Here is a 24,131-nt window from a genome sequence, read left to right on the forward strand (position 1 = left end):
GGTGTTAGGCTGAGTTTGCACAGAAGGTTCAGATCAGCTGAGAAGACCAAGCCACTGAGTCTGCCAACCTCCCTCCCTCCTGAGCCTTTTATACCCCATCCCAGGTGGGTGTTGGCTCCATGCCTTGACCTCAGTGCCTTGATTCTCTCCCTATTGTACCGTCATCCTGTTACTCAGCTGTTGAATTTACCATTAAGAGTTCCTCGCCTCATTAAAGGAATGTTGATGAATTTGAGGTACCTGGCTCTTTGATATCAGGTTGTGTGTTGATGGAAAATCAGAAGCTTTTTATTGTTTTTCAAAGAGCAAAATCCTTTTGGCCATCAGAGGTTTATTCCTTGACTAGAGTTGGCCTCCCTGTTGATGTGCCCACAGTGAAGGCATGACTATTCCTGTTGGTCACTGGGGTGGCAAGAGAGATAAATCCCTATGACCACAGTGGTGCTCACCTGGGCTAAGATTAACCCAGCCTTTCCTAATCAGGAAAGAGACTGCTTCTTTGCTGGTAGATATTATGGGTTTTGATTACCAAAAATTTCACCATTCTTCTTTCTTCAGTTGTGTGTCTCTCAAACTCAGTTTGAGGGGCAATAAAACTTTAATTAAATCCATTCATTCAACATGCATCTCCTGGCACATTCTATGTGCCAGGCACTATGCCACACACCTGCCGTATGGTTATTTAAGCCTGGCATAGTTCCTGTCCATCAGGAAGCAACTCAAACTTGGGTAGCCATGGATGTTTCAAGTCGGTTGTCTGAGAAGCTCATCAGTATGAGGATGACCCTGAACCTTGCCTGATCTGGACCAGGAATAAGCCAGAAACAAATAAAAATGAACAACAATCTTTTTTTAATCCCAAATAAGAACTTGGCCCTGAAACTCAATGGACACTGAGTTATCAAAGTCAGTATGAGGGAGTTTTTCCTGCCTTACTTCCTTGATTCTAAAGTTCTTCATTCAGCATTTACCATATGTGTTAGGAGATTTATCAAAAATATTGTTTAGGGACGCCTGGGTGGCTCAGTTGGTTAAGTGACTGCCTTCGGCTCAGGTCATGATCCCAGAGTCCTGGGATCGAGTCCCACATCAGGCTCCCGGCTCAGCGGGGAGCCTGCTTCTCCCTCTGACCCTCTCCCCTCTCATGCTGTTTCTCATTCTCTCTCTCTCTTTCTCTCAAATAAATAAATAAATAAAATCTTAAAAAAAATATTGTTTAATCCTTCCTACCATTCTGTAGAGTGGATATTCTTATCTTAATTTTACAAAAGAAATAAATAAGGCATTCGGGACCAGAGATGTAAAGTTATTTTTCTAAGATCTACCCCAATATGAAGTGGCAAAGCCTGTTCTATCAGTTTCTTTTGACTCCAGAGCCCATTCTTGTTCTCTTCACCTTGACCACCCCCACATCCCTCATCCCACGCCCCCAATAGGAGAACAACTGTGTCATTGCCAGAACCAAGAAAGATTATAAGGTCTATAAACTGGTAAGAAGTTAAAATAAGAATCTGACATTTTATATTATTCTTTGTATCTCAGAAAATACAAATGTTGGGGTACCAAAGAAATAGGGCAGGGTTTCTCCAAGGACCATGCAGAAAGATGCCCAGGAGAAAGTTCCATTTCCAAATTATTATACTACATCCCACACCCGACAAGCTCTCGGTACCGGGGGACCAAGACAGCTGACTGTTAAGGTCCCAGAAGTTTTCTCTCAAAATTTATGGCAGGAAATAGATTGTCCCCTAGGACTGAGAATGCCTAATGTGGAGTAAGAACCCCCCCAAAGTGGTTATAACTATATCTTTGTGAAAATGAATATCTTCCAGTCCTCTGAGCAATGAGCAAAAGCTGAACAGATATCTCTATAGGGACCAGATATGTATCTGTGAAACATAAGCTATTGGAGTTCTATCAAGAAGAAATACAGAATTTGAGACTTCTGTCCAGATTGGGTTTCCCAGGAAAGGTAACTAGTGGTCAGCCCTGTCCTAAGGGTTACTCAGAGCTCATCAATGAATAGCTCTTTATAGACACCATAATTAGAAGACATCACCAGGTAAGGCGAACTCATCCTTCAGAGGCCTCTGGGTGCAATCTGCATAGGTTACATCTTCAAACATCCCTTTGTTGCTCTCCTCTGCCTCATCACATAGCAACAAGCTTCTCTATAAACCAGAGAACTAGCTTATAAAGTCATTTTTTTTTTTTTTACTCACTAAATAGAATCTATCTTTCGGCCTTATTCTCTGCCAGGATTCATTCCATTAGTTAAAACTCATGATTTCTCTATCTCAAAATACACAACACTTGTTACTTCATAATGTCAATGCTGCAGCTTTCTGTGTCTGGTGACGCTCCTCTCTACTAAAGCTTCCTCATGGTCCTTGCATGGGCTTCTACTGAGTATGCTGTTTTGCATAATGACACTGATGTTGTATGTCTCTTTGTAAAGTTATTTGGTTCCACTGATTTGCATTTTTCTCAAAGAAGGTCAGTGTGGGGTGAGGATCCCTGCCCTCATATCTAAGACTGCCTTTCTTCCTGACCCTTTGAGAAGCGTCCCTATGGCCCTTGAGGACCAAATATGAGCCAGATTCAGTGACAAGAAGTGGTGAAAACAGTGTGAGAGACAGGAGCTTTAATCCTACTTCACTCACCTGTGTGCACAAAGTTCTCTCACTGATTCTGACTTTAGAAATACCAGTCTCTAGAGGCAGGAAGGCTACTGCAGAAGGAAAGCCCAAGCTGTAGTCTTGAGACGCTATTTTCAAACATGGTGTTGTTACAGATGGATGCATCTCAACCAGTGGGAGGGAAAGGTATGGACTTGAAGACTAGCACCCAGAAATTTTGCCTAGCCCACAGCCTACCTTTCTATGGCATGGCTCCTGCTGCAGGAAGATGCATGGAGCATCCAAGGGTTCATGCCCTGAATAGGAGCATTACCCATCATATAACGCAATGGATGCAAAGATTGAAGACAGCTCCCGTGTGTGAAGCCTCATACTGTCATGTCTTTTCAGTGTTAGGAAATGGTGCCAGAGAAAATTGTAGGTCAAGAAAATCACAAAAAAGACTCTTGAGAGAAGAGTAATAAATAATAATAGTAAGTAATAAATAATTTATTATTCTAGGTATGCAACTCTTGGGGCTTTGACAAATGGAAAAGGCACACTTTTATTCAAATTAGGTAGGATTTACCATCAGTTTCTTAGATGCAGTCCTATAATCCACAAAGTTTATTCACTTATCAATGTTGTTTTCCTCCTACCGTTGGGAATGCAGCTATAAAAGACAGAGTCCCTGACTTAAAGTGGGGGAGACATTTGTGACAAGGCACCACAGTGGTGTGTGGGGGTGGTGCCACACACACTCTGAGGTCTGCAGATATGTCACCATCTTTTTTCCCATTACCCTGTTGATGGCTCAAGTGCAGAATCTACTTTTCCTTCATAATTGTCTATTCTGTATACCAAGCAATTCTCTGTGACACCAGCTGGTCGTCCTATAATTCAATTTAATTTTGATATTATCTACATAGATTTAGCATCAGATCTCCCAAGGTAAGGACTCAGTCCCACAAGACTGCCCCTACCTCAGACACCAATCACAAGTCCCAGGTTGTCACCTGTACTTCTGAATGACTGGCTATAAATCAGGGTTCCCATGACCCCTTCCTTGGGTTTGATAATTTACTAGAAAGGCTCACAGAACTCAGGGAAACATTTATGTTTATCAGTTTATTATAAAGGACACAGGTGAATAGCCTAAAGAGACACATAGGGCAAGATATGTGGGAAGGGGTGCAGAACTTTCAGACCCTCTCTGACCAAGCCATACTTCCCACACCTCCACATGTTCACCAACCCAAAAGCACTGTGAATCTTGTACTTTGGGTGTTTTTATGGAGGCATTATCATGTAGGCATGATCAATCACTGAGGTGGAAAAATGCCAAGATTCTAATCATAGCTTAGTCTTTGTGGTGACCAGCCCCTATCCAGAAGCCCACCCAGAGTGGCTTTATTAGAACAAAAAACATTCTTATCACCCACGAAATCCCAAGGGATTTAGGAGCTCTGTGTCGGAAATCAGCGTCAAAAAACAAATATTGGAACAAAAGATGCTCCTAGTGTTCTTATCACTTAGGAAATTACAAGAGTTTTAGGAGTTCTGTGCCAGGAACTGGGGGCAAGAGACCAATATACATATTTTTTATAATTTTCCCAGCAATGGGAATAGAAAATACCCAAACCTCAATTTCTGAGCTGCCTGACCTCAATGAAGTTGCATAACCTTTAAAGGCACCTGTTTCTTCCTATGAACACTTAAAATGATATTGATACCCAGGGCTACTGGTAAGAGTAAAGGATACCAGGTAGATAGAACTCCTAACATAATGCCTAGCACAGAGTAAGCACTTAAAAAATGTCATTTCCCTTCTCTTTCAGGGTCTCCAGCCATCATCATCACCCCCTTTAGAAAGCCTAGTGTTTTCAGAAAAATAAAAATCAGAACGGCTTATAAATGCATGAATATATGCTAGCTTTTTGATGTAGTCCCACTTGTTTTTTATTTTGTTACTTGTGCTTTATGTGTCATATCCAAGAAATCATGACCAAGACCTATTTTTTCCCATGTTTTCTTCTAGGAGTTGTATGGGCCGGATCTTACACTTAAGTCTTTAATACAGTTTGGGTTAATTTTGGTGAGTGGTGTAAGATAGGGGTGAATGGCCATGTTTTCCCAGACCATTTATTGAAGAGACTGTATTTTCTCCATTGAGTATTATTGGCTCCCTTGTCAAATATTAACTGGATATATATACATGGGCTTAGTTCTGGGCTCTTGATTCTGTTACATTGGTCTATGTGTCTATGTTTATGCCAGTGCCATGCTGTTTTTATGTCTATAGCATTATAATATAGCTTGAAATCAGGGAATGTAATGCCTCCTGCTTTGTTCTTCTTCAGACATCAGTATTTTTTTAAAGCTCCCCAAGTGGTTCCAGTGTTCAGTCAAAGCTAAGAAGCAGTGACTTAGAAGAACAAGGAAAGAGAGAATGGGAAAACCATTGTGGTATTGTGAAAACCAGCACTTTGGAGCCACACTTGTGTGGTTCTGGCTCGACTAAGGCTTTTAAGCCACAGAGATTTCATTTTTCTCCTGTGGAAAGTGAAGTTATAAAATCTGCCCTGGGAGCTAGGAGGATTCACACACCCCGGAAAGCAGAGTTCAGTTGCTAACTACATCTAATAAAGCAGGACATGGCCATAAGACCTTATCTGCAATTCTGAGATCCAAAACATTCTGAAAAGCCAAGTTCTCTCCTAACTCGTTTGTCTTTGTCTAGTGTTTATTTATCCCACTTAGGAGAACTATCCATATACTTCATGGCAGAATCAGTAAGGAGTTTGTTCACCAGGTTTTCCCCCACAGCCATCAGAGGTCTGGGAGAAAGAGCCCCCAGCCACTGGGGCTCTGTAAGGAATCCACTCTCTCGTGCTCTTCACATACCTTTCCAGTGAATTCCAGGATTAAAATGTTGAGTCTGGTGTGTGATTGAAGTCTGTGAAGGTAGAGCCACAGCCCTGTGCTATGTGGGTACCTGTCCGACATGTCCATCACCTGCAGAGGAGGGGCATTCACAGAAAGGAAAGAAGCACTTCAAGGGCTCAGCTCCTCCTTGGCCTAGCATCTGGGAAGGAGCCGGACATGGTGTCCAGAACACAGAGGGAAACCCGAGCTAGAAGGAGAGGGTCTCAGACAAGAGCACTTTCTTCACAAAACCATGAGATTAGGTCAGGTCTGTATGTCCCACAAGTAGGCTGTGAGCCGGGTCATCTAAACGCATGACCCATAGATCCCTTTTGCTGTCATCAACATGGAGCTGAATCCCCTTTCGACCACCCAGTGACAGGGAACCTGGGGTCCTTTATTCCCTATTGACCAGTATCAGAGTAAGAGAAGGCTCCCAAGTCCTGGCTGTGGTACTTAGTGACAGGCCCTAAGGGCAGGTGACCCAGAAGGCAGGACCAAATTATTTGGCCCCTTCTCCACCGCAGGAGAGCCTCCTTCTAGGGCTGACAAAGCAGGATTAGGAATTCGTTCTCATTTAAGGAGGGGGTGTTTCTAGACAGTCTCTGCTCCCAGCACTGCCCCTTACTAGCTGTGTGGCCCAAAGCAAGTCAGCCAGTTCTTCTGGTCCTCTGTTCCCCACTGAAAATGCAAGCTCTAGAATAGACCATGGGCTTGAACTCTTGATCACAACCCAAGTAAGAATTACGCTGCACATTTTGCAACCCAACACACACATACATATTATTTTCTATTCTGTTCTCTCTCTCGCTCTCAAGCTGATCAAAATCCACTAAAATGACTTCACAGACCGTTAATGGGTCACAGCCATTGTTTAAAATAACCGCACCCATGACCATTGTAACTCAGTGAAATAACCTGACAACAGTAGACACACTCAATAGACAACTTCACTTATTAATTTATTCATTTAATTTATTGGCCAGGATCCAGAAATGAGATGCAGCTCCCCAAGTGCTACAGAAGGAAAATGGCCCCACTAAGAAAACTTGGAAGTCAAAACACATGCGGAAGTCATGAGAAGCTGCAGAGCCACAGCGCCCCACCTCAGAGATGAACCATTCATAAGTGGGCGTCAGCCACAGGTGAGTCTCTGACTTCCTGCGTCCCTCTCATCTGCAGCAATGGAAGGATCCCCACTGCCCCATGTACAGGATCTGCGGCTACCCTGGCAGCCTCTGATGTGCACAAGGGGTGGGCTAAAGGAGGAGGTGCCAGGTGGGGCTTGTGGGGTACAGGTCACAGGATGCCCTTGTGTGTTGCCTGAGGGAGTGGTGTGTGGATTGTGAAGACATTCTGCAACCCGGACATGCAGCACCCGAGCCCCAGAAAGACCAAGCAGTAGAACACAGGGGTGCAAAGGTGTTGGAACTACAGAAAAATTAGAGTGACTTCAACCCCTTCCTGCTTCAGCCAGAGACAAGAGGGGCTGTGAGCTCCTCAGGGGTGCAGAGCAAGTCAGCCACAGGGTCCAGACTGCGGCCCAGGACTCCTGACTCCAGCACGTTCTCTTTCCTCTACACCAAACATTTCCTATTAAAAGGCCAAATGGTGAATATTTGGCTTTGCAGGCCATACAGGCTGTTTGCACTACAACTGCTCAACTCCACATTGTGGCACAGGGCAGACTTAGATGGTATGGAAGCAAAGGGGTGGGGTCGTGTTCCAGTAAAACTTTAATGACCAAAACAGGCAACAGCTGGATGTGACCTGTGAGCTGTCGCTTGCCAACCCTGCTCTACACAGCACAATGAATGAGGCCTGAAAATTGGATCCCTCAGAGCACGTGGGGAGCATGTTGGCCTGCCCTGGAGCCAGAGGGCTGGGGCAGGGGAAGGGCCTCACAAGGGTGGACTCCAGAAGTGGACACTGGACCTTGGACACTGGACCCTCCACTGCACTGAAGTATTTAGACGGAGACTGGAAGTCCATCCAGATGCTCTTCAACCTCAGAGCAAAGCAAAGGGGCCTAGACAGTGGTGGTTGGTGTGGTAGTGTCCCTGGTGCTTCTACCCCTGTTCTTTCTGAAATTTGGGTGTGAAATGGCGCTGAAAAGTGACTCAGCTTCCATAGCCACTGGGCAAGTCACAAGACAGGGGCACTTGTTGCAGACGCAGATTTTCTTTAACCAACATTAATTGAGCCCTTAGGGTATGCCAGACATCATGATGGACAGTTGAGATGCACTCTGTCCCACTGACTCTGTGGAGGAGGTAGAATTACCCCCCTTTCCCCAGGGAGAAGGAGACTGCCATGCACGGAGGTTAGGAGACCTGCCCCAATCACACTGCTAGTGGTGGTGGGACTGGGATCCCAGCACAGGTTTTGTGAAACTGAAGTCGCTGATGGTTTCCCTTGTGGCAAGGGGCTCATTGGTGTATTTGGTTACGTATTTAGGGCTTAGAGAGAGGACTTTTTGGAAACGAATTTATCTTGACCAATTGCTCAAAAAGATAAAATTCTTAGGAAATTTCTATTTAGCCAAATTGAGATCATTGCATGCATGTGCTAAAATCTACGAAACACACAAAGAATTGTTTTGTTATTCACGATCTTCCCAGTTAGCACCCAGCATCTCCTTTCCTGATCACATTGCAGAAGTTTTCCCAATATCATAGGGAAGGTCCCATTCAGTGCAATTCAGTCCACAAACTATCTTGGTTATTCTCCCAGTCACTGTGTCCAACCACTGGGCCTTTCTTTTCTGGAAGCTTCTCTGAACCCAGTTCTGCCCTGGTTGGCCCTCACTCCCACCCCGTGAAGGGGGCCTTGCTCTAGGGCAGTGAGAGGCAGACCCAACACTGTGCACCAGTCTCCTTAATGGCCTCAGGGGGAGTCACATCTTTGAAACACACGTCCTAACTTTTCCAGTCCCCACTCAGGGAGGATCCTGCTACCTGTGGGAGTCTCTCTCAAACATCAAATACACCAAAGGTTTTATTACTTTACTCTGGTCCTGCCTAAGTTTTCCTATAAACTGGAGTTAATTAAATCCAAATGCTTTGATATGAGGACAGAGTTCCTCTGCGAATCCACATATGTGTAGCACTGGGTCCACTTTCCAGGAGGTCCTGGTGCTGGTGGGCATAAATATTTCCCAAAGTCTACACCCATGGCTTTTTCATCCAACAGAAAAGAGAGATGGGCTAGGCAGGAGGATAACTTGCAACCTCTCTCACTTGGAAGCACCATCTGAACACAGAAGATGGTGGCCATCCATGTCCAGCAGAGGGGGCAGCACTCCGAGCTTGGTATCATATAAAAAGATTTAACAGGCATTTCGGTGGTCTGACAGGTCTTGGCAAGTCAGATGACACACAAGGGTGGAAACAGGGGCCCGGTTGGATTGGACAGTATGCTCTGAGGGAAAAGGAGCCTACAGAAGTCCCCAAAGGGCCCAGGGGCCTGGACTCCTGGCCTGCAACCCCTGTCTGATGGCTACAGCTCTGGCCACAGCCTGGGGTCTGTGCTCTTACTGAGCCACATGCTCCAAGGATAAGGAGATTCTGAGTTTGGTGGTTTCCAGTTATTTTTTTAAAGGGGAAATATAGTCCCAGGATGGAGTTTCAGCATCTCAGAGAAAATGCCTCTGTTCTTAAGGACATGGAAGAAGGAGAAGGGAAAAATATTTATTAGCCTGAAATAATAATAAACCTTGGTGCTTGGAGAAAACATAAAGGGCTCAGAGAGACCCCCTAGACTTCGATTCCCACCTGTTGGTTGTATGTCTATGAGCACATCTTTCCAACTCTCTGGGCCTTAGAGTCCCCATCTGTAAATGGAAGAGGCTGGGCCAGATCATCTGGAAGGCTCCTTATGATTCTGACAGTTTAGGACAGTGCTGGCAAATAGAACTTTCTGGAATAATGGAAATATTCTACATCTGCCCTCTTCAGTATGGTACCCTTAGCCTCATGTAGGTATTGAGCACTTGAAATGTGGGTTGTACAATTGAGGAACTGAATTTTCCATTTTATTTAATTAAAAATTCAATAGCCACCTGCAGTTTGTGGCTACCATATTGGACAGAACAGGCCTAGGATTTTAGAACCCAAGATCTGGTTCTGTTCAGTCTGCTGTGTTTATCAAGCTAAGCACATTCTAGGCAAATTTACACAGGGCTTGAAATCAAGAAGGACGGCTGGTTGGTACTCAGTTATGAGAATATCCAGTTGGCCAGAAGCTCCTCTCCCTTGGCATTCCAGCTCACTGAAATGTTACCCTCACCTCCACACTCAGGAGCCACAGCTGGCTAAGCAGTGTGTTTGTGTCTCCTGTCAGGCTCACAACCCTGCCTGCCAGGCCTGCGCGCAGCATCATGTCCCGAGAGCCCCAGGCAGCTGCAGGAACAAATCCATCTCTCATCATTTCTTGGCAAGTCCAGAGGGCAGATCTTTAATAGAAACATCACCTCAGCTCATGAAGGAGGAACGGTGTGTTTGGAAGTTGAGGTTCAGAAAGGTGTGCGAGATTCCCATTTCTGGTGCTCTCCTCTTCATCTGCCATGGCCAGCCTTGCCAAGTCGGGTCCTTTACTGAGCCTCTCACATTGACTTTCCCACTGTCACAACCTGAGGTGAGGTCCCCTTAGCTTCTTCCATACACTCCTATCAGCTTTCCCCCTGCCCCTCAGCCATCCTTTTGACACTCCTCGGTGAAACTTTCTAAAATATCACTCCGGCCATGCCATCCTGGGGCTCAGAACCTGCAGCAGCCCTCCCGCTGCCTTTGGGATGGAGTCCAGGCTCTTTGTGGGGTACCCAACCACCCACCATGGTCTGATACCTTCCTACCACATGAGCTTTATTCCCACCAGGCTTTCACAGGGACACCTGCTGCTCTAGCCACTCTTGAGCAGGACCTCTGCTTCCATGCAGGCCCCATGCATGTCTACCTCTCGTTTGCTCTATAGACATTCAGGCCCATCTCAAATGCCACCAGCTGCATGACGCCCTTCCCTGCTTTCCCCAGGCTAGTACTTTCTCCCAGTCTTTGCTAGTGTGTGCTCTTTCTAGGTAGGAATGTGGCTGTCTAGCAGAGTGGCTCAAATAAATGCTTCAGTGGAAGCAAATGGACCTGGGTTCAAATCTTTGCCCTTGCATGTAACTTTGGGCAACTGGTTAACCCATTCTCCAATCCTTGGTGTCTTTTTTCTAAAATGGACACGATGCCTCCCTTACACGGTGGTTGCACAAGGTACTATAGGCTGTTTTATGCAATATGCTCAGCACAGTACCAGGTGCATCATAAGTGCTCAGTAAGTGGTAGTCATGGTTATTATTATTATCATCATCATCATCTGGCCCTTATTGAGGAAGAGTGGGGTCTTACACACACTGGTCTCAGAGCCCTCTCCAATCCTCGGCATCTGGACAGCGGGGATCACTTGCATTTTTTTGTAGCCCCTGCACCCAGCTGTAGTTTGCAAATATGAGGACTCAGAATTACGAATTGCTTGAATCTCCCTGGGGCCTAACAGCCTATACTGAGTCCTGGGTCTACTTCTTACTAGTTGTATGAGCAAGTTTCTTAACCTCTCTGGGTCTCAGTTTCCTCATTTAGAAAGAGAAAATAATGGTATCTTTCTCACAGATTGTCACAAGGTGTAAATGGGGCATTAACAAAATGTCTGGAGGACTACCCAGGGCTTAGCCAGTCCCTAATGCCAAATCTGCACGTAGGAGGCCATTAGTGAAGGTTATTTGAATGAATGAATAAATGAATGATCCCATTGTACCAGTTGTAATGAGGTGGAGGGGTGGGGTTATAACAGTATTATTCTCAATTACGGTAGTTTGGCCTAGGTTTCTGGCATAATTAACTCCCTCTTCTCTTTATTCTTTTATTACTTGGCTCTGGACCGATTGCCTGGCTTTAACTAGTTTATGGCATGCAGGACTTTCTAGCGAGTGCCTCCCAAGCCTCTGTGGAAACAGACGGGGCATAAAAATAAATATAGAATTTGGCCACATTCCTCTTGAGCCCAACTGAGTAGAACTGGCTGGTGGATACAACAACAAAGCGACAAATAGAGAAAGATATGCTTGCAGGGCTACTGGATGGGGCTTTATTTACCAGTTAAAAGAATATGTTCTTGAGGCAGAAGAGACAACCAGAAACATCAGCAAAGAGAGCAATGGGCAGGTGGAAGTGAGAAGCCGCTTCTAAGAAGTGGGGGCTAGGGCGCCCCCTGCAGATCAGAGCATGTTGCACACAGCCCACCTCCTGGCGCAGCTGCTGGAAGGCTTCCTTGCTGGCCCCTGACTGTGGTCAGACTCTGCCTGAGGAGGCTCCAGGCACCCAGCTCAGGTCTCTCCAGGATCCAACAATGCTGAGGAACTTCAGTAGCGGCCCGGAGGGCAGGGCACAGAAGGCACGCAGACGGTGCGGGGCACACAGATGGTGCGGGGCATGCTGGGGGAAGGTGCACAAGGGGGACAGGAGGGAGTGGAGCAGGGGTTACAGGGTAACCTGTGGAAGAAAGGCACATGGGGCAGGATTAGAAAAAAAGTCCAGCTCAGCAACATGTGCCGTGGTTCTGCCCCCCAGGTGCCTCTCAAACTCACCCACTGCTCACCTTCTCCACTCATCCTCCCTAGTCCCACCTCCATCACCTTTGCCTATATGACCCCAGCGGCCCCCTCACTGGTCTCCGCAGCCCCTCTCTTTCCCCTCCTAACCACTATCAACTTCGAGGGCAGAGCGATCTTCTACAAACACAAATAGAAGCATGCCCCTCCCTGCCTAAAACCTTCAGTGACTCCACGTGAGCCATGATGAAGAACAGCTTCGAACTTCAACTCAACTGTCACATCCTCCTTGAAGCCCTCCCTGATCTCTCTGTATCAAGTCCCCCAGGGGTACCATGTGCCTACTCCCAGAGTGATTGGTGGTTATTCTGTCACGGTCCGTCTCCCCATTAAACAGTGAGGTCAGCAGCCACATATGTATGCGCACCCTGCAAACCTGGCCAGGAGCAGGCATGTCATAAGAATGTATTGAATAAGATGAACTAAGTAATTCATACAGAAGGAATACATGGCAAAAGGAGAAAGGATGATCTCAGAGACTGACAGGTGTGGGCTCAAAACCAGAAACAACACCCTGAACAATAGATGGGAGCCAAATAGCCCAGAAACCAGACAGGTGCCCAGGGACCACATCCAGCCTGGAATATGTTTCATATGGCCGGCACTGTATTTTTTTTAATTTGTTGAAGATATTTAAAAATCAGAAGAATTTAATATTTAAAAGACATCCAGATCCCCAGCTTCTCTTGAACAATCGAAAGACCCAACCGTACTGGATCTGCATCTCACACGGTAGAAACAGCCTTGGGGGGTGGGGGCAGTGCCCTCATTGGACTAGGCGTAGCTCTCTGGTCCTCCAGAGCCCCACAGTGACCTGTGTCACTCATGCACTTTAACAGCCTGCTCCTTGAAGAGCATTTGACTTTGCAACTCTTGCCCCGGAGGGTGAGAGCGAATGACAGAAAAGCAAGGCTGAATGCTGAATAAGAAACTGCCTGCAACAGCAATCAGCCCACCAGGTGTCCACGGTCCTGAGGTGTCCTGCGCCCAGGTGACCACCATGCCCTGCTGAGCCTATCTGCACTGCCCAGCTTCCGACCCTCCCCACTGCTTACCCAGACCATGGCCAGGGCCTCCTAAACATGTTCCTTGCCTGGACCCTCCTCCCTCTACTCTGTCCTTCCTGCAGCCATCCGTACCGTCTTCCTAAAGAGCAGCTTTGAGCTTTCACGGACTTAGTCAAGAAACATTTACCGAGCATTTACTATGTGCCAGGTGCAGGAGATAAAAATGTCTCTGAGTTCTAGTTGTTCATCTCACTGGGGAGATAGGCAGTTGAGCAAATTCTATCATTTCCTCCCCCGCCCCCCAAAAAATTAGACTTTTCAATTGCTATGAAATAAGGTCCTCCCTCCGCGGCATGGCCTTCATGGTTCTCAGGGATGGGCCTCACCAATCTTCCCTGTCCTCCTTCCCACCACAGCTTGATCACACTGAGCTACCCATGTCCCCCCAAGTGCAGAAAACCTTTCCCCCAAGTATGAGCTCCAGTTGCTTGCCTGTCTCCCTAAACAGATGGAAACAGCCTGAGAGCAGAGGCCTTGTCACCATCTATCCCCACATCCCCCATGGTGCCCCGCACCTGGGAAGTCCTTGGAAGGAGTTTGCTGACACAGAAAGGAACACAATGGTCTCCCCAGTGGGCCAGGTTTGGGATGGCAGCATGAACACCTGCCCTTCTTTGGGTCATACCAGCTTTCCAACTGCTTCTTAATCATGAGAGGGCTCTATCTCATGGGTAGGCCCAGGTGCTTCCCGTGGCCTCCTCCAACCCTGGCCCGCATTTATACAGCGTCAGCAGGGCCCACTCACTTGCAGTCCTCGCTCTCCAGTAGGCGGCGGTAGGTGGCGATCTCTGACTCCAGCCGGGCCTTGACGTCCAGTAGCACCTTGTACTCCTGGTTCTGCCGCTCCAGGTCACACCTGATCTCAGCCAGCTGGGCCTCCACGCTACTGATCAGGCACTGCATCTGGCCCAGCTGGGAGCCGTAGCGGGCCTCGGTCTCTGCCAGGGTGGATTCCAGAGAGTCCCTCTAAGGCAAAGGGAAAGACAAAATAGTGGAGGAGGAGATGTATTTTCCTGGTTCAGAAAGAAGAGCTCAAGAAGAGCCACCTCTCTCTTTGGGGATGGGAATGACCCCTCCCCACCTAAGTCACTGTGGAAACTAACCCTAAAAAGGTTGAGTGAGTTATTCAAACTTAAGCAGCTGGTAGGTAACAAGTCTAGAATTTGAACCCAGGTCCATGTGATCCTAAATCCCTTATTCCTTCTTCATCCTCAGTCTGGCTTTACACCTTGGATCTGAGGTTCACCGGGCTCATCCCCTATGGCATTATTTAGATCCATGGTCTTCAGCCCTGGCTGCACATTAAAGTCACATGGGAGGTTTTAGAAAATCCTGGCGCCCAGGCCCCACCTCCAGAGACTCTGATTTCACTCATCCGGAGAAGAACCTGAGCATGGAAAGTGTTATCACTCCAATAGGCAGCATGGGTTTGGAAGGATGGACCAAGCAGAGAACAAGTGTCTACCTGCCCCATGTCAGATGTGAGACATGCCCCTTTGATCTCTGTGCTGGGTCTGGGGAGAAACTCCCTCTAGGAGACATCAGCTGGGCAAGCAACCATGGTGGCTGAATCTGGGCCTCCTCCTCCCTCCTGGATGCCTGCACCTAAGCGCAATGCCACCTGGGATCCAGCACCCACCAGGCTGTGCTGGGCCTGCAGCTCAATCTCCAGCGTGTTGACAGTCCGTCTCAGATCAATGATGTCTGACTGGTAGCTCTGAAGCTGCTCGGAGCTCGTGGCCACCTGCTGATTAAGCTCCTCCATCTGCAACGGGGGAGACAGAAGAAGGGCAGGAGTACCTTCTCAGGGACACTAGGGAGGCCGGCCCACCTGCGAGAGGCTCACCTGCGTGTTGAACCATTCCTCCACGTCCCTGAGGTTGGTCTCCACCACAGTCTCATACTGACACCGCATCTCCTCCAGCATCCTGTTCAGGTCCACGGGGGGTGCAGCGTCTACCTCAATGTTAAGGCGGTCCCCCAGCTGGTATCGGAGGGCACTGACTTCCTGAAAAGGCACAAGCATGAAGTCACATGGTCACCACCCCAGGGAGACATAAAATGATGGAACAAAAGATGCTAAGATGTCTATGTCAGAGAGGTCCTTTGAGGATTGCAGTCCACTCTGCAGCATGCCCTGTGGTCTTCCAGCTCCGGCTGGACACTCCCATAAGGGCAGAAGCACCCCATCGCCCTTCCTGTCACTTTGGCAGAAGCCGAGAGCAACTTCAGGATTTGTTTGATCTCCTTGGGCTACAAAGGGAAACCCGTGCCCCTGCATTCCCAGCCACCCTCGCAGCCCATGTTCATCTGGGACGGAGGGCAGCAGGAGTCTGGCTTTACTTGGTTCAAGGCCCGAGCGCGAGCAGGCACCTCCCTAGGCTTGGCTGCCAAGGAGAGAAAGTTGTCTCGGAGGCAGCCCCGGGGTGTGTGATGATGCCTCATTAGTGGCCTCTCAGTGCGGTTTCCAGCTCTCTGATTTAAATAGGATGAGTCAGCTACCTTAGGGCACTCAGTGAGTATGTGGTGACTGATTGTTACTTTACATTTAAGCCTAAGGAAACCCAGCCAGGATTCAGAGACCCTTGTTCTTTCAAATCCCAAGTCAAGAGGTTGAGAGTCAACTCAGATGGGCGGGGGGAGAGGAGGGGGTGCGGGGAGAGACACCAGAGCTCTGGTGGGCTTTGCAGCACACGGGTGCCCAGGGTGGAGGAATTTCCCTCCAAGGACCTGCAGGAGATGAGGGGGGAAATCAGAAAATAAAGACCTGTGACTATTAGATCAAGCATATTATATGCAAACAGGAGAGTGGAAGAAGAACAGGGTGGGGACAGAAAAAAAAACCACCGCACTCGACCCTCCCTTGGAAGGATGGGGGTCACCACAACAGCCGAGCCTGAAAGAGATGGACAGGCCATTGCATGCGATTTCTGGAACACAACCCCCTCAGGCCCTCAGGCACCACTCCACCCCCAGAATGTTTTCTCAATGCTTGCATGAGAAAAACACGTGCAGTCACCGCAAGCATCTGGCAGTCACACAAGACCAAGATGCAGAAGAGAAGGTTGCTCGCCTCTCTGAGCACGGACCAAGTGACAGGTGTTTCACACCCATGGCCTCCCTTAAAGCTCACAGCGATCTGTGTGACAGTGCCACTCTGTTTTACAGACGAGGAGCCTCAGAAAGGTTCAGTAAATTGGGCAAGTCCCAGAAACATTACGTGGCACCCCTGGGAATTTCAACCCCAAAACCTCACATTCTTCCCACTCGGCTTCCCAGGGCCACGTCAGCTTGACTTTAGGGCTCACCTGCTCGTGGTTCTTCTTGAGGCACAGCAGCTCCTCCTTCAGGGACTCCACCTGGGCCTCCAGGTCGGCCTTGCATAGGGTTAGCTCGTCCAGGATCCGGCGCAGGCCGTTCGTGTCAGCCTCCACCAGCTGCCGCATGGACAGCTCCGTCTCATACCTGTGCAAGGGCAGGGTCAGCACCTGAGCGCTGGTGCTGAACACAGAAATCAGGGAAGCCCTGGAAATGCGGGGGCTTCTCCAGCCTCTCTGAAACTAATGGAGAGCTGCCCCCAAGGATGTGCAGGGAGAGGGGGCGCCCCCATCCCCCGGCCAAACTCACTTGGTCCTGAAGTCGTCCGCAGCAAGCTTGGCGTTATCAATGTGCACAACCATCCTGGCATTCTCTGCCTTGGTGCACAGAACCTGGGGGCCAACGCACAAGAAGGGGTTCATCCAGGACGAGAAAAAGGAGAAAGAACCCAAATGAGAAGCCAGTAGCTGACAGGGCTCAGCAGCCTGGGAGTCATCCTTGCAGAAGCCCCGCTTCCCTAGAGCCCTGGGGAATAGTTGGTGAACTGCTAGTCCTTGGAGAACATGGGATTTATTTTTTAAGCACCTAGGTCTTCATAAATCCAACTGCTCCATTTGGTTGCAATGAACAATGGGAAAGAATCCCATTAAGTGTGAAGTCATTCATGGGACAGACAGATCCTTAACGACTGCTAACATTTACTGAAAACTCACCATGTACCAGAGGCTATGTTAAACACTTCACCTGCCTCACCTTGTGGAATCCTTGTGACAGCCCCACCAGGTGAGAACTCTTAGTATCCCCAGTTTACAGATGAGGAAACTGAGGTCTAGGGAAAGGCAGGGCCCTCCCAAAGTCATGCAGCAGTAGAATGGAGACTAGATCCCAGACTTCTTCCATGTTAAGGGCTCTAGCTAAACGCTCAAATTATGAACTAATCCTATGCCCTAGGGAAGTCTCTTGCCCCTGAATGTGGCTTACTGAATTAACAAGATGCAAATCTGGAATGCTAGCTCTTCTGCTCTTCTGGTTGCCCTCCCAGTGAGTCTGTTCACTGCTTGCCCTCACCTTCTGCTGTAGCTCCTCAATGGTCCTGAAATAAGACTGGTAGTCGGGACACATGGTGGCCACTTGAGACTGGCATGCCTCTTGGATCTTGCTCTCCAGCTCTGCGTTCTCGCGCTCCAGCTGGTGCACCTTCTCCAGGTAGCTGGCCAGGCGGTCATTCAGGACCTGCATGGTCTCCTTCTCGTTGCCATTGAAGGAGCCCTCACAGTACCAGCTGCAGGTGCCCATGGAGCTGGAGATGCCACTGGTTGGCCAGCAGCTGCTGGGCCAGCAGGAGCTGGAGAGGTAGGTCTTGGAGAGGCAGCTGGTGGGCCGGTAGGTGGTGGGCACGCAGACAGAAGGCACACAGGCCATGGGCTGGCAGACATAACCCAGGCACAGCTCAGGCCGGCAGTTCAGGCTGCTGGAACAGACGGAGGAGGACCTCGGGCAGCTCTTGATGGAAGCTGAACAGTTGGATGTCATGTCGGGGAGGTCCTTCTCCTCAGCAGCAGTCACCTGGATTGCCAGTGTCTGCAGACCCCAACCTGCTTGGGACTTTTTATACCCCTGGAATGAGGGGGTTCACTCTAGAAAGTCATCATGGGGTGGTGTTGTTGTTGATGCTCAGCCCCAGAGGAAGCTGCTAATTAATTTATAATTTGGTTTCCAATAAGGAGTTCCTTTCCCCATAAAAGAGGCCAAGCTAGTCATTTGGCTAAAGCAGGACACTGGGCTCCTGTCATTGATCACCAGGGGAGAGCTTCAGGACACATCTTCAAAGGATCAGCTCGGTGCCCGGGGCCTCATTACCGGGGTGGGGCTGCCAGGAGACCACAGCACCTGGCCCTGGGCCGCCAATGGCCTTGCCCACTGCACCCCTGCCTGCCCGGGCCTGAGAAAGGCTGTGGCTCTGTGGGGCAGCAGCTGTTCCTTTTAATGAGAGCATTTCCTGTGGGGAGAGGCCTGCCCCCCAAGGAGAAAGTGTGTGGGTGCTGGAAGCTGCATGGATAGTGGCAGTGGTATAAATCCAGGGAGATAGGAAACAGAACTTTGGAGGCTTCTAAACCTCTATCGTCTTCCTACCCAGGGGAAGAAGTGATGTCAGGGAGGAGAGAACAAACTCAAGACACAGACAGAAAGCCTAAGAATCAGGGGCATCTTTTCAGCTGGATGCTAGTAAGAAGGAGAGACGTGAGGACCCCTCTCTCAGAAAAGGAGATCAGTACCAGGACCATCCCCGTGAGGCAGACGCTCTATCTGGACCATCCCTGGATCCTCCCTTCATTTATCACTGCTCCACATACAGAGACGTCGAGAGTTTGAGGATTGTTTGTTGAAGGACTGGGGTGGACAGGCTGCAACAAGCTCTATTTTCACTTTTTGTCATGCAGGGCTCATTTCGGGACCTCAGAGACGGGAAGCAGTGTGAATCGGCTCCCTTGAGAAGCGACCCTCTGCAGCCCTGGGATAAGCTAAGCCAGGGGAAGCCTTGGGCATTTCTTAAGAGAGCAACAGACAAGGGGCACCTGGGTGGTTCAGGTGATTAAGCGTCCGACTCTTGATTTTGGCTCAGGTCATGATCTCAGGGTCGTGAGATCGAGCGCTGAGTTGGACTCCACACTGGGCATGGAGCCTGCTTGGGATTCTCTCTCTCCCTCTCCCTTTGTCCTCACTCCCTCTCAAAAAAAAAAAGGGGGGGGGCAATAAGCAAGACCAGTGGTTTTCAGTCCTGCCTACAATACCCGTGGGCTCACACATCACATGTTTAATATGTGGGGTTAGAGAGCCATTTTTTATTCATTAATCTTCTCAATATGATATTGGGGCGTAAGTACTTGTATTATTTTTTCTATTTCTAGAAGGGTTGGCAGAGGGCCACGGAAGGGGAAATGCCACGTAGCCCAGTTCCCTGAAATTTGTTGCACCAACCATAAATTCCAATTCTTTTGTCTGGATTAACTATTTAGAGAAGATAGTGGCATCAGATGGAAGGAGCTTATGATGATGATACCAACTAGGTGGAATGAGACTCACTGGACCAGCCTACAAAATCATAACCAGCATTTATTGAATCTATACAAGTACCAGGCACCGTGCTGGGTGCTTGGCATTAATTTGCCCACTTAATCCTCACCCAAAAAACTGTAAAATAATTATTACTGTAATAAGATGTAGCAGTGATTCTCAAAGTGTGGCCTCCAGAACAGCAGCATCACTCAGGAACGTGCTAGAAATGCAAATTCCTCACACCCACCCCAGACCAACTGGGTCAGAAACTCTGAGGGTGGGGCCCAGCGATCTGTGTTAAATGAGTTCTCCAGGCGGGCTTGAAAACCACTAAGGTCTAAGAGGAGCATCTAGATCTTAATACCTGCCACCAGAATTCCTCTTGCAGAAAGAGCGGTGTTGGTTTTTTTTTTTTTTAAGATTTTATTTATTTATTTGCCAGAGAGAGAGAGCGAGAACACGCACAAGCAGAGGGAGTGGGAGAGGGAGAAGCAGGCTTCCTGCTGAGCAAGGAGCCTGATCAGGGACTCGATCCCAGGACCCTGGGATCATGACCTGAGCCAAAGGCAGACACCTAACCACCTGAGCCACCCAGACATCCCAGAGCTGTCTTTACTTGAAAAAAATATATTTTCTTGGGGTAGAAGATGGGACCCCAAGTGCCTGGATGTTGGCTGGCAAGACATCAGAGGGGGAAAAGGGAGAGGAATTGGAAGTTCCCAGGACAATCATGGAAGCAAGGGGTGAAGGGGAGAGGGTTGCAGGAGCAAGGAGGGCAGATACCAGGAAGGAGCTGAGGGGCCGTGCTGTGGAGCGCCGTCCCATTCCATGGTGTCCGTGAGACCTTCAGCAAAATCCGCTAAATTCAAACTCTTGGCATGAGCATCAGTTCACATTGACAGAGGAAGGACTGGGTCTCATGTCAGAGTATGTGTGAAAAAGGAAAACAGCAGTGTTCAAAGCCCCAACCGGGTGAAGGATGGGGACAGGGACAGGTGGACCCAGGGCAGGAGCTTGTGCAGCCAGTTCTCAAACACAGTTCCGAGTCCAAAGCCTCTCCACTGTACCCCCAACACCTCTGAGGCCAAAGCCAACTACTGGGCAAAGAAGTGTATTTGAAAAAGGGAGAGAAGGGAAAGTCACTCAGAGAAGGGCAAGGAAGTGGGAGCAAAGGCAGAAGAAACACCAGTGAGAACTGGGGGCTGACTGTGTCCAGGGTGGAGGGCCCATTTAAACAAGGGTAGGTAGAGGGCGCCTGGGTGGCTCAGTCGGTTAAGTGTCTGCCTTCAGCTCAGGTCATGATCTCAGGGTCCTGGGATCAAGTCCTGCATTGGGCTCCCTGGGAGCCTGCTTCTCCATCTGCCTGCTTCTCCATCTGCCTGCTGCTCCTCCTGCTTGTGTGCTCTCTCCCGTGCTCTCTCTCTCTCTCAAATAAATAAAATCCTTTTAAAAAATAAAAATAAACAAGGATAGGTAGGTTGCACGCAGGGAACTGACCCTAGACGGTCTCCTTCCTTCCATTCTTTGAAAAACCAGACTGACCCCAGACAAAAGATTTATCAAAGCTGAATTTAGGTAGTTCTACCATCCAAAAAGCCAGTTTGCCAACCCGCCCATAGTGTCGTGTCATCAGACATAAGCAGAAGGATCCCCAGACATTGGAGAGAAGTTTCCAGCATCACAGACAGAGATAACAACAAAACAAGCAAATGAACAAAACAGGAGGAAACTGGGGGAAACGGAAACAATGCGGACTCTAAAACAATCTCTTAATACACTAATATATATACACGTGTGTGTATTTTGCAATGACCTCAGAGTTAAGAACCAGCAGTCATGAAACAAGAGCTGGATGCTACAAAAGAGGAACAGAGAACAAAAAAATATCTCTCTGGAATTAAAAATACGATAACTGAAATTTCAAGTTTAGCACAGATGTTTGAGATTAAAGTAGAGAAAAAAGCCAGAGCTGAGAGATAGTCAAAAGCACCCGTCAGGGATCTACTTAGCATGAGGGCGACGGCTGAGCCGCCTGAGCCCCCAGCTGCCAAGCCGGAAGGTCCTCCCCTCCGACAAAGGAACCCCAACCCTAGCTGTGTGCTGGAATCACTTGGGGAGCTTTTTAAACCCCCAACCCCAGGCCATATCCCAGACCAACTAAGTCAGGGTTGCTGGGGGTCAGACCAGTGACCTGTATGCTCATCATTCCAAAGTGCGGCCAAGGTTGAGAATCTCTGACTTAATGGGAACAGCATTTCATTCAAAGAGCACAAGCAGATGATGTAAATAATAGTAAGAGGCAAGGCTCTGCAGGATCTGGTTCACTGCATCTTGGAGGGAAGTAGGATGGGTTTGGAAGGGGTTTGGACCACAAAAGGAGGAAATGTGGCTGATGGGACATGGAGTTAACTAGAGCTGTGTGCTCAACCCTTGCACGGCTTGCTGACTGCAGGTCCCCAACGCCCAACTTTTCTCCGAGTCGGAAAAGATAATAAGCCACAGGACGGCATCTCTACTTCGGCTGCTAGGCGTTGCTGTCTGGAAGGAAAGCTCAGAAATGAAAGTCTGGACAGGGAAAGGGCAGATGCCCAGCCTCAGGGCAATCCAGGCCTCCAGCTAGGATAGACAGTCAACAATATCGAGCCATTTTCAAAGGCCAAGTATGTGCTCGGGAAAGCAGTATGGACCTCAGAGTACATTTAGTGTCGTGGCTTCTGTTTTACTGATGAGGAAACTGAGACTCAGCAATGGGGCACCCCTTGCTAAAGCTCCCACAGGTGGTAAGGGCTGGGGACAGGATTTGAACCCAGGTCAGTCTAACTCCACGTTCGGAGCCCACCTTCATCACACTAACACCACAGCCCCTTTAGCAGGCCTCCTCTTACCACTGAGGCAGGGAGTGGGTGCCCTTCTTTTCCTACCCCAAGGCCTCCCTCTGACAAGGCTCAATCCTGCTGCTGGCACCTGACACACTGTCTGGCCCAGGAAGGCGCTCAGCAAAGGTTTGTTGAATGAAGTGAATGATCGTGAGACCATCATCTTCTTCTGGTGACTGAGCTTCAACAAAACCAGCCAAGGTGTTCTAAGAAGACCAAAGCCAAGGCAGTGCAGGATGCCCGGAGTGAGGGGGCTGGGAGAAACCAAAGCCCCAGGGTCTCCTTTATGGGGGGTTATGAAGGGGACGACTCTAAAGTTGAATCAGGGTGAATGATACCAGGCCCCCTCAAGGGGTGGGGGTCTCAGGCCCACTTGGTCACCTGTCTTTCCCCAATCCGTTCTCCACCTTGTGTGCTGTTACAACTCCCCTAACATCACTAAAATTCCATAGTGGTGCTCTTGGCATCTTATAAGGAGCACAGGGCTATCTGGAGACAACCCGCCTTCCTTTCTACCTGAGAAAGTTTTATCTTCATCACCATTTCCCATTAGAATCCATGGAGCTTGGCATTTTCCTGGTCTGTTGGGGGAGGACAGTCTGGACATAAATGAGAATCTTTAGGCCAAGAGGCTGGGAGTTCCCACTTCCATGCAGAAATGCTCTGGTACCCAAAGGCTCTGTGTGCAGCATCAGATGCCAAAGGCACAGAGAACATGATGAGTCTCTTACGGACAAGAATCTCTGAATTGTGGGTGGAGGTCACAATGGTGGGCTCACTCTTGCACCTGCAGAGGTGTAGGTTTTGGGGGGATCTGCCAAGCTGGAGGGCTGTGTGGAAGTATCACCGTGGAAGGAATGAAATGAAAATACCCTGGTGTAGGATGTCTGCATTGCTTCTCTTATGAGAACCAGAGGCATGAAGTGAAAAGTAGCCTAAAATGCTTCACCTTGTACTGGCCCTGGCTTTATCCACCCTCCTCTGGGATCCCAGGGTGGCCACCTAGACTAAGGAGGGAAGTAGGAGAGGTCTGGTAATATGGGTCACCACATGGGAATCTTGGAGAAGCGTCTTCATCAGAGAAGCTGAGCTGCTGAGCAAAAAGCCCCATTGGAGGCCCTTAGTCACCGCAAACAGGGCCACAGGGACCCTGTCATGCCCCTGTCATACGCAGTCAAACATCCCTATCCATCTGCCCAGGAGTCATCCCTCTCTTCACCCAGCAGAGACATACAACAGGGACACCAGAACAGTGCCATTAGGCATAGAGAGCCAAAGCCAAATGCACTTTATTATTCTGCCCACAGAAGCCCTCTACTGCATTCCAGAACCCACTAAAACAGCACCCGGAAGGAAAACCTGACCCAGGAGGCAGCCTGAAAACAGAGAGCCTGGCTGGCACCCACTGAAATGATGAGCAGTTAAGGCTTTCGGGGATGGCCAGCCTTCGTGACAGGCTTGGAGAGACTTGGAGGGATGCATTTGCAGTGAGCCCTCTCAGAGCAGGCCCCGGCACCCCGGGCTCTGCACAGAGAGAGGGGATCAGGCTCTAGGGTTCGGGTTGAACAGAGGCCAAGTCCAGGCCCTGGATACTGGTCTGGGCTTTCTGGGCCAGTCACTC

General features: G+C 48.9%; 1 protein-coding gene across 1 annotated transcript; it reads right to left on the reverse strand.

Annotated features, from left to right (window-relative positions):
• Positions 1-11,943: 11,943 nt before the first annotated feature.
• On the reverse strand, positions 11,944-18,110 carry KRT32 (keratin 32). Its single transcript, XM_025861874.2, has 7 exons — positions 17,646-18,110; positions 16,887-16,969; positions 16,568-16,724; positions 15,106-15,267; positions 14,899-15,024; positions 14,005-14,225; positions 11,944-12,073 (listed from the first exon to the last, which is right to left on the reverse strand). The coding sequence occupies exons 1-7, from the start codon at positions 18,108-18,110 to the stop codon at positions 11,944-11,946; spliced, it is 1,344 nt and encodes a 447-aa protein (XP_025717659.1).
• Positions 18,111-24,131: the final 6,021 nt, after the last annotated feature.

The sequence above is a fragment of the Callorhinus ursinus genome, unplaced genomic scaffold (assembly GCF_003265705.2).
Source record: "Callorhinus ursinus isolate GAN/ISIS: 27379988/994484 unplaced genomic scaffold, GSC_fseal_2.0 scaffold108, whole genome shotgun sequence".
NCBI classification, from domain to species: domain Eukaryota; kingdom Metazoa; phylum Chordata; class Mammalia; order Carnivora; family Otariidae; genus Callorhinus; species Callorhinus ursinus.

What these genes read in the sequence shown, in the direction of transcription:
- KRT32 (XM_025861874.2), bottom strand. Translation starts at nt 18,110, where the DNA reads ATGACATCCAACTGTTCAGCTTCCATCAAGAGCTGCCCGAGGTCCTCC. An exon ending in TCAAGAAGAACCACGAGCAG is followed by an intron (nt 15,268 to 16,567) that starts GTGAGCCCTAAA and finishes GTGCCTTTTCAG; the next exon opens with GAAGTCAGTGCCCTCCGATA. An exon ending in TGCAGGCCCAGCACAGCCTG is followed by an intron (nt 14,226 to 14,898) that starts GTGGGTGCTGGA and finishes CCTTTGCCTTAG; the next exon opens with AGGGACTCTCTGGAATCCAC.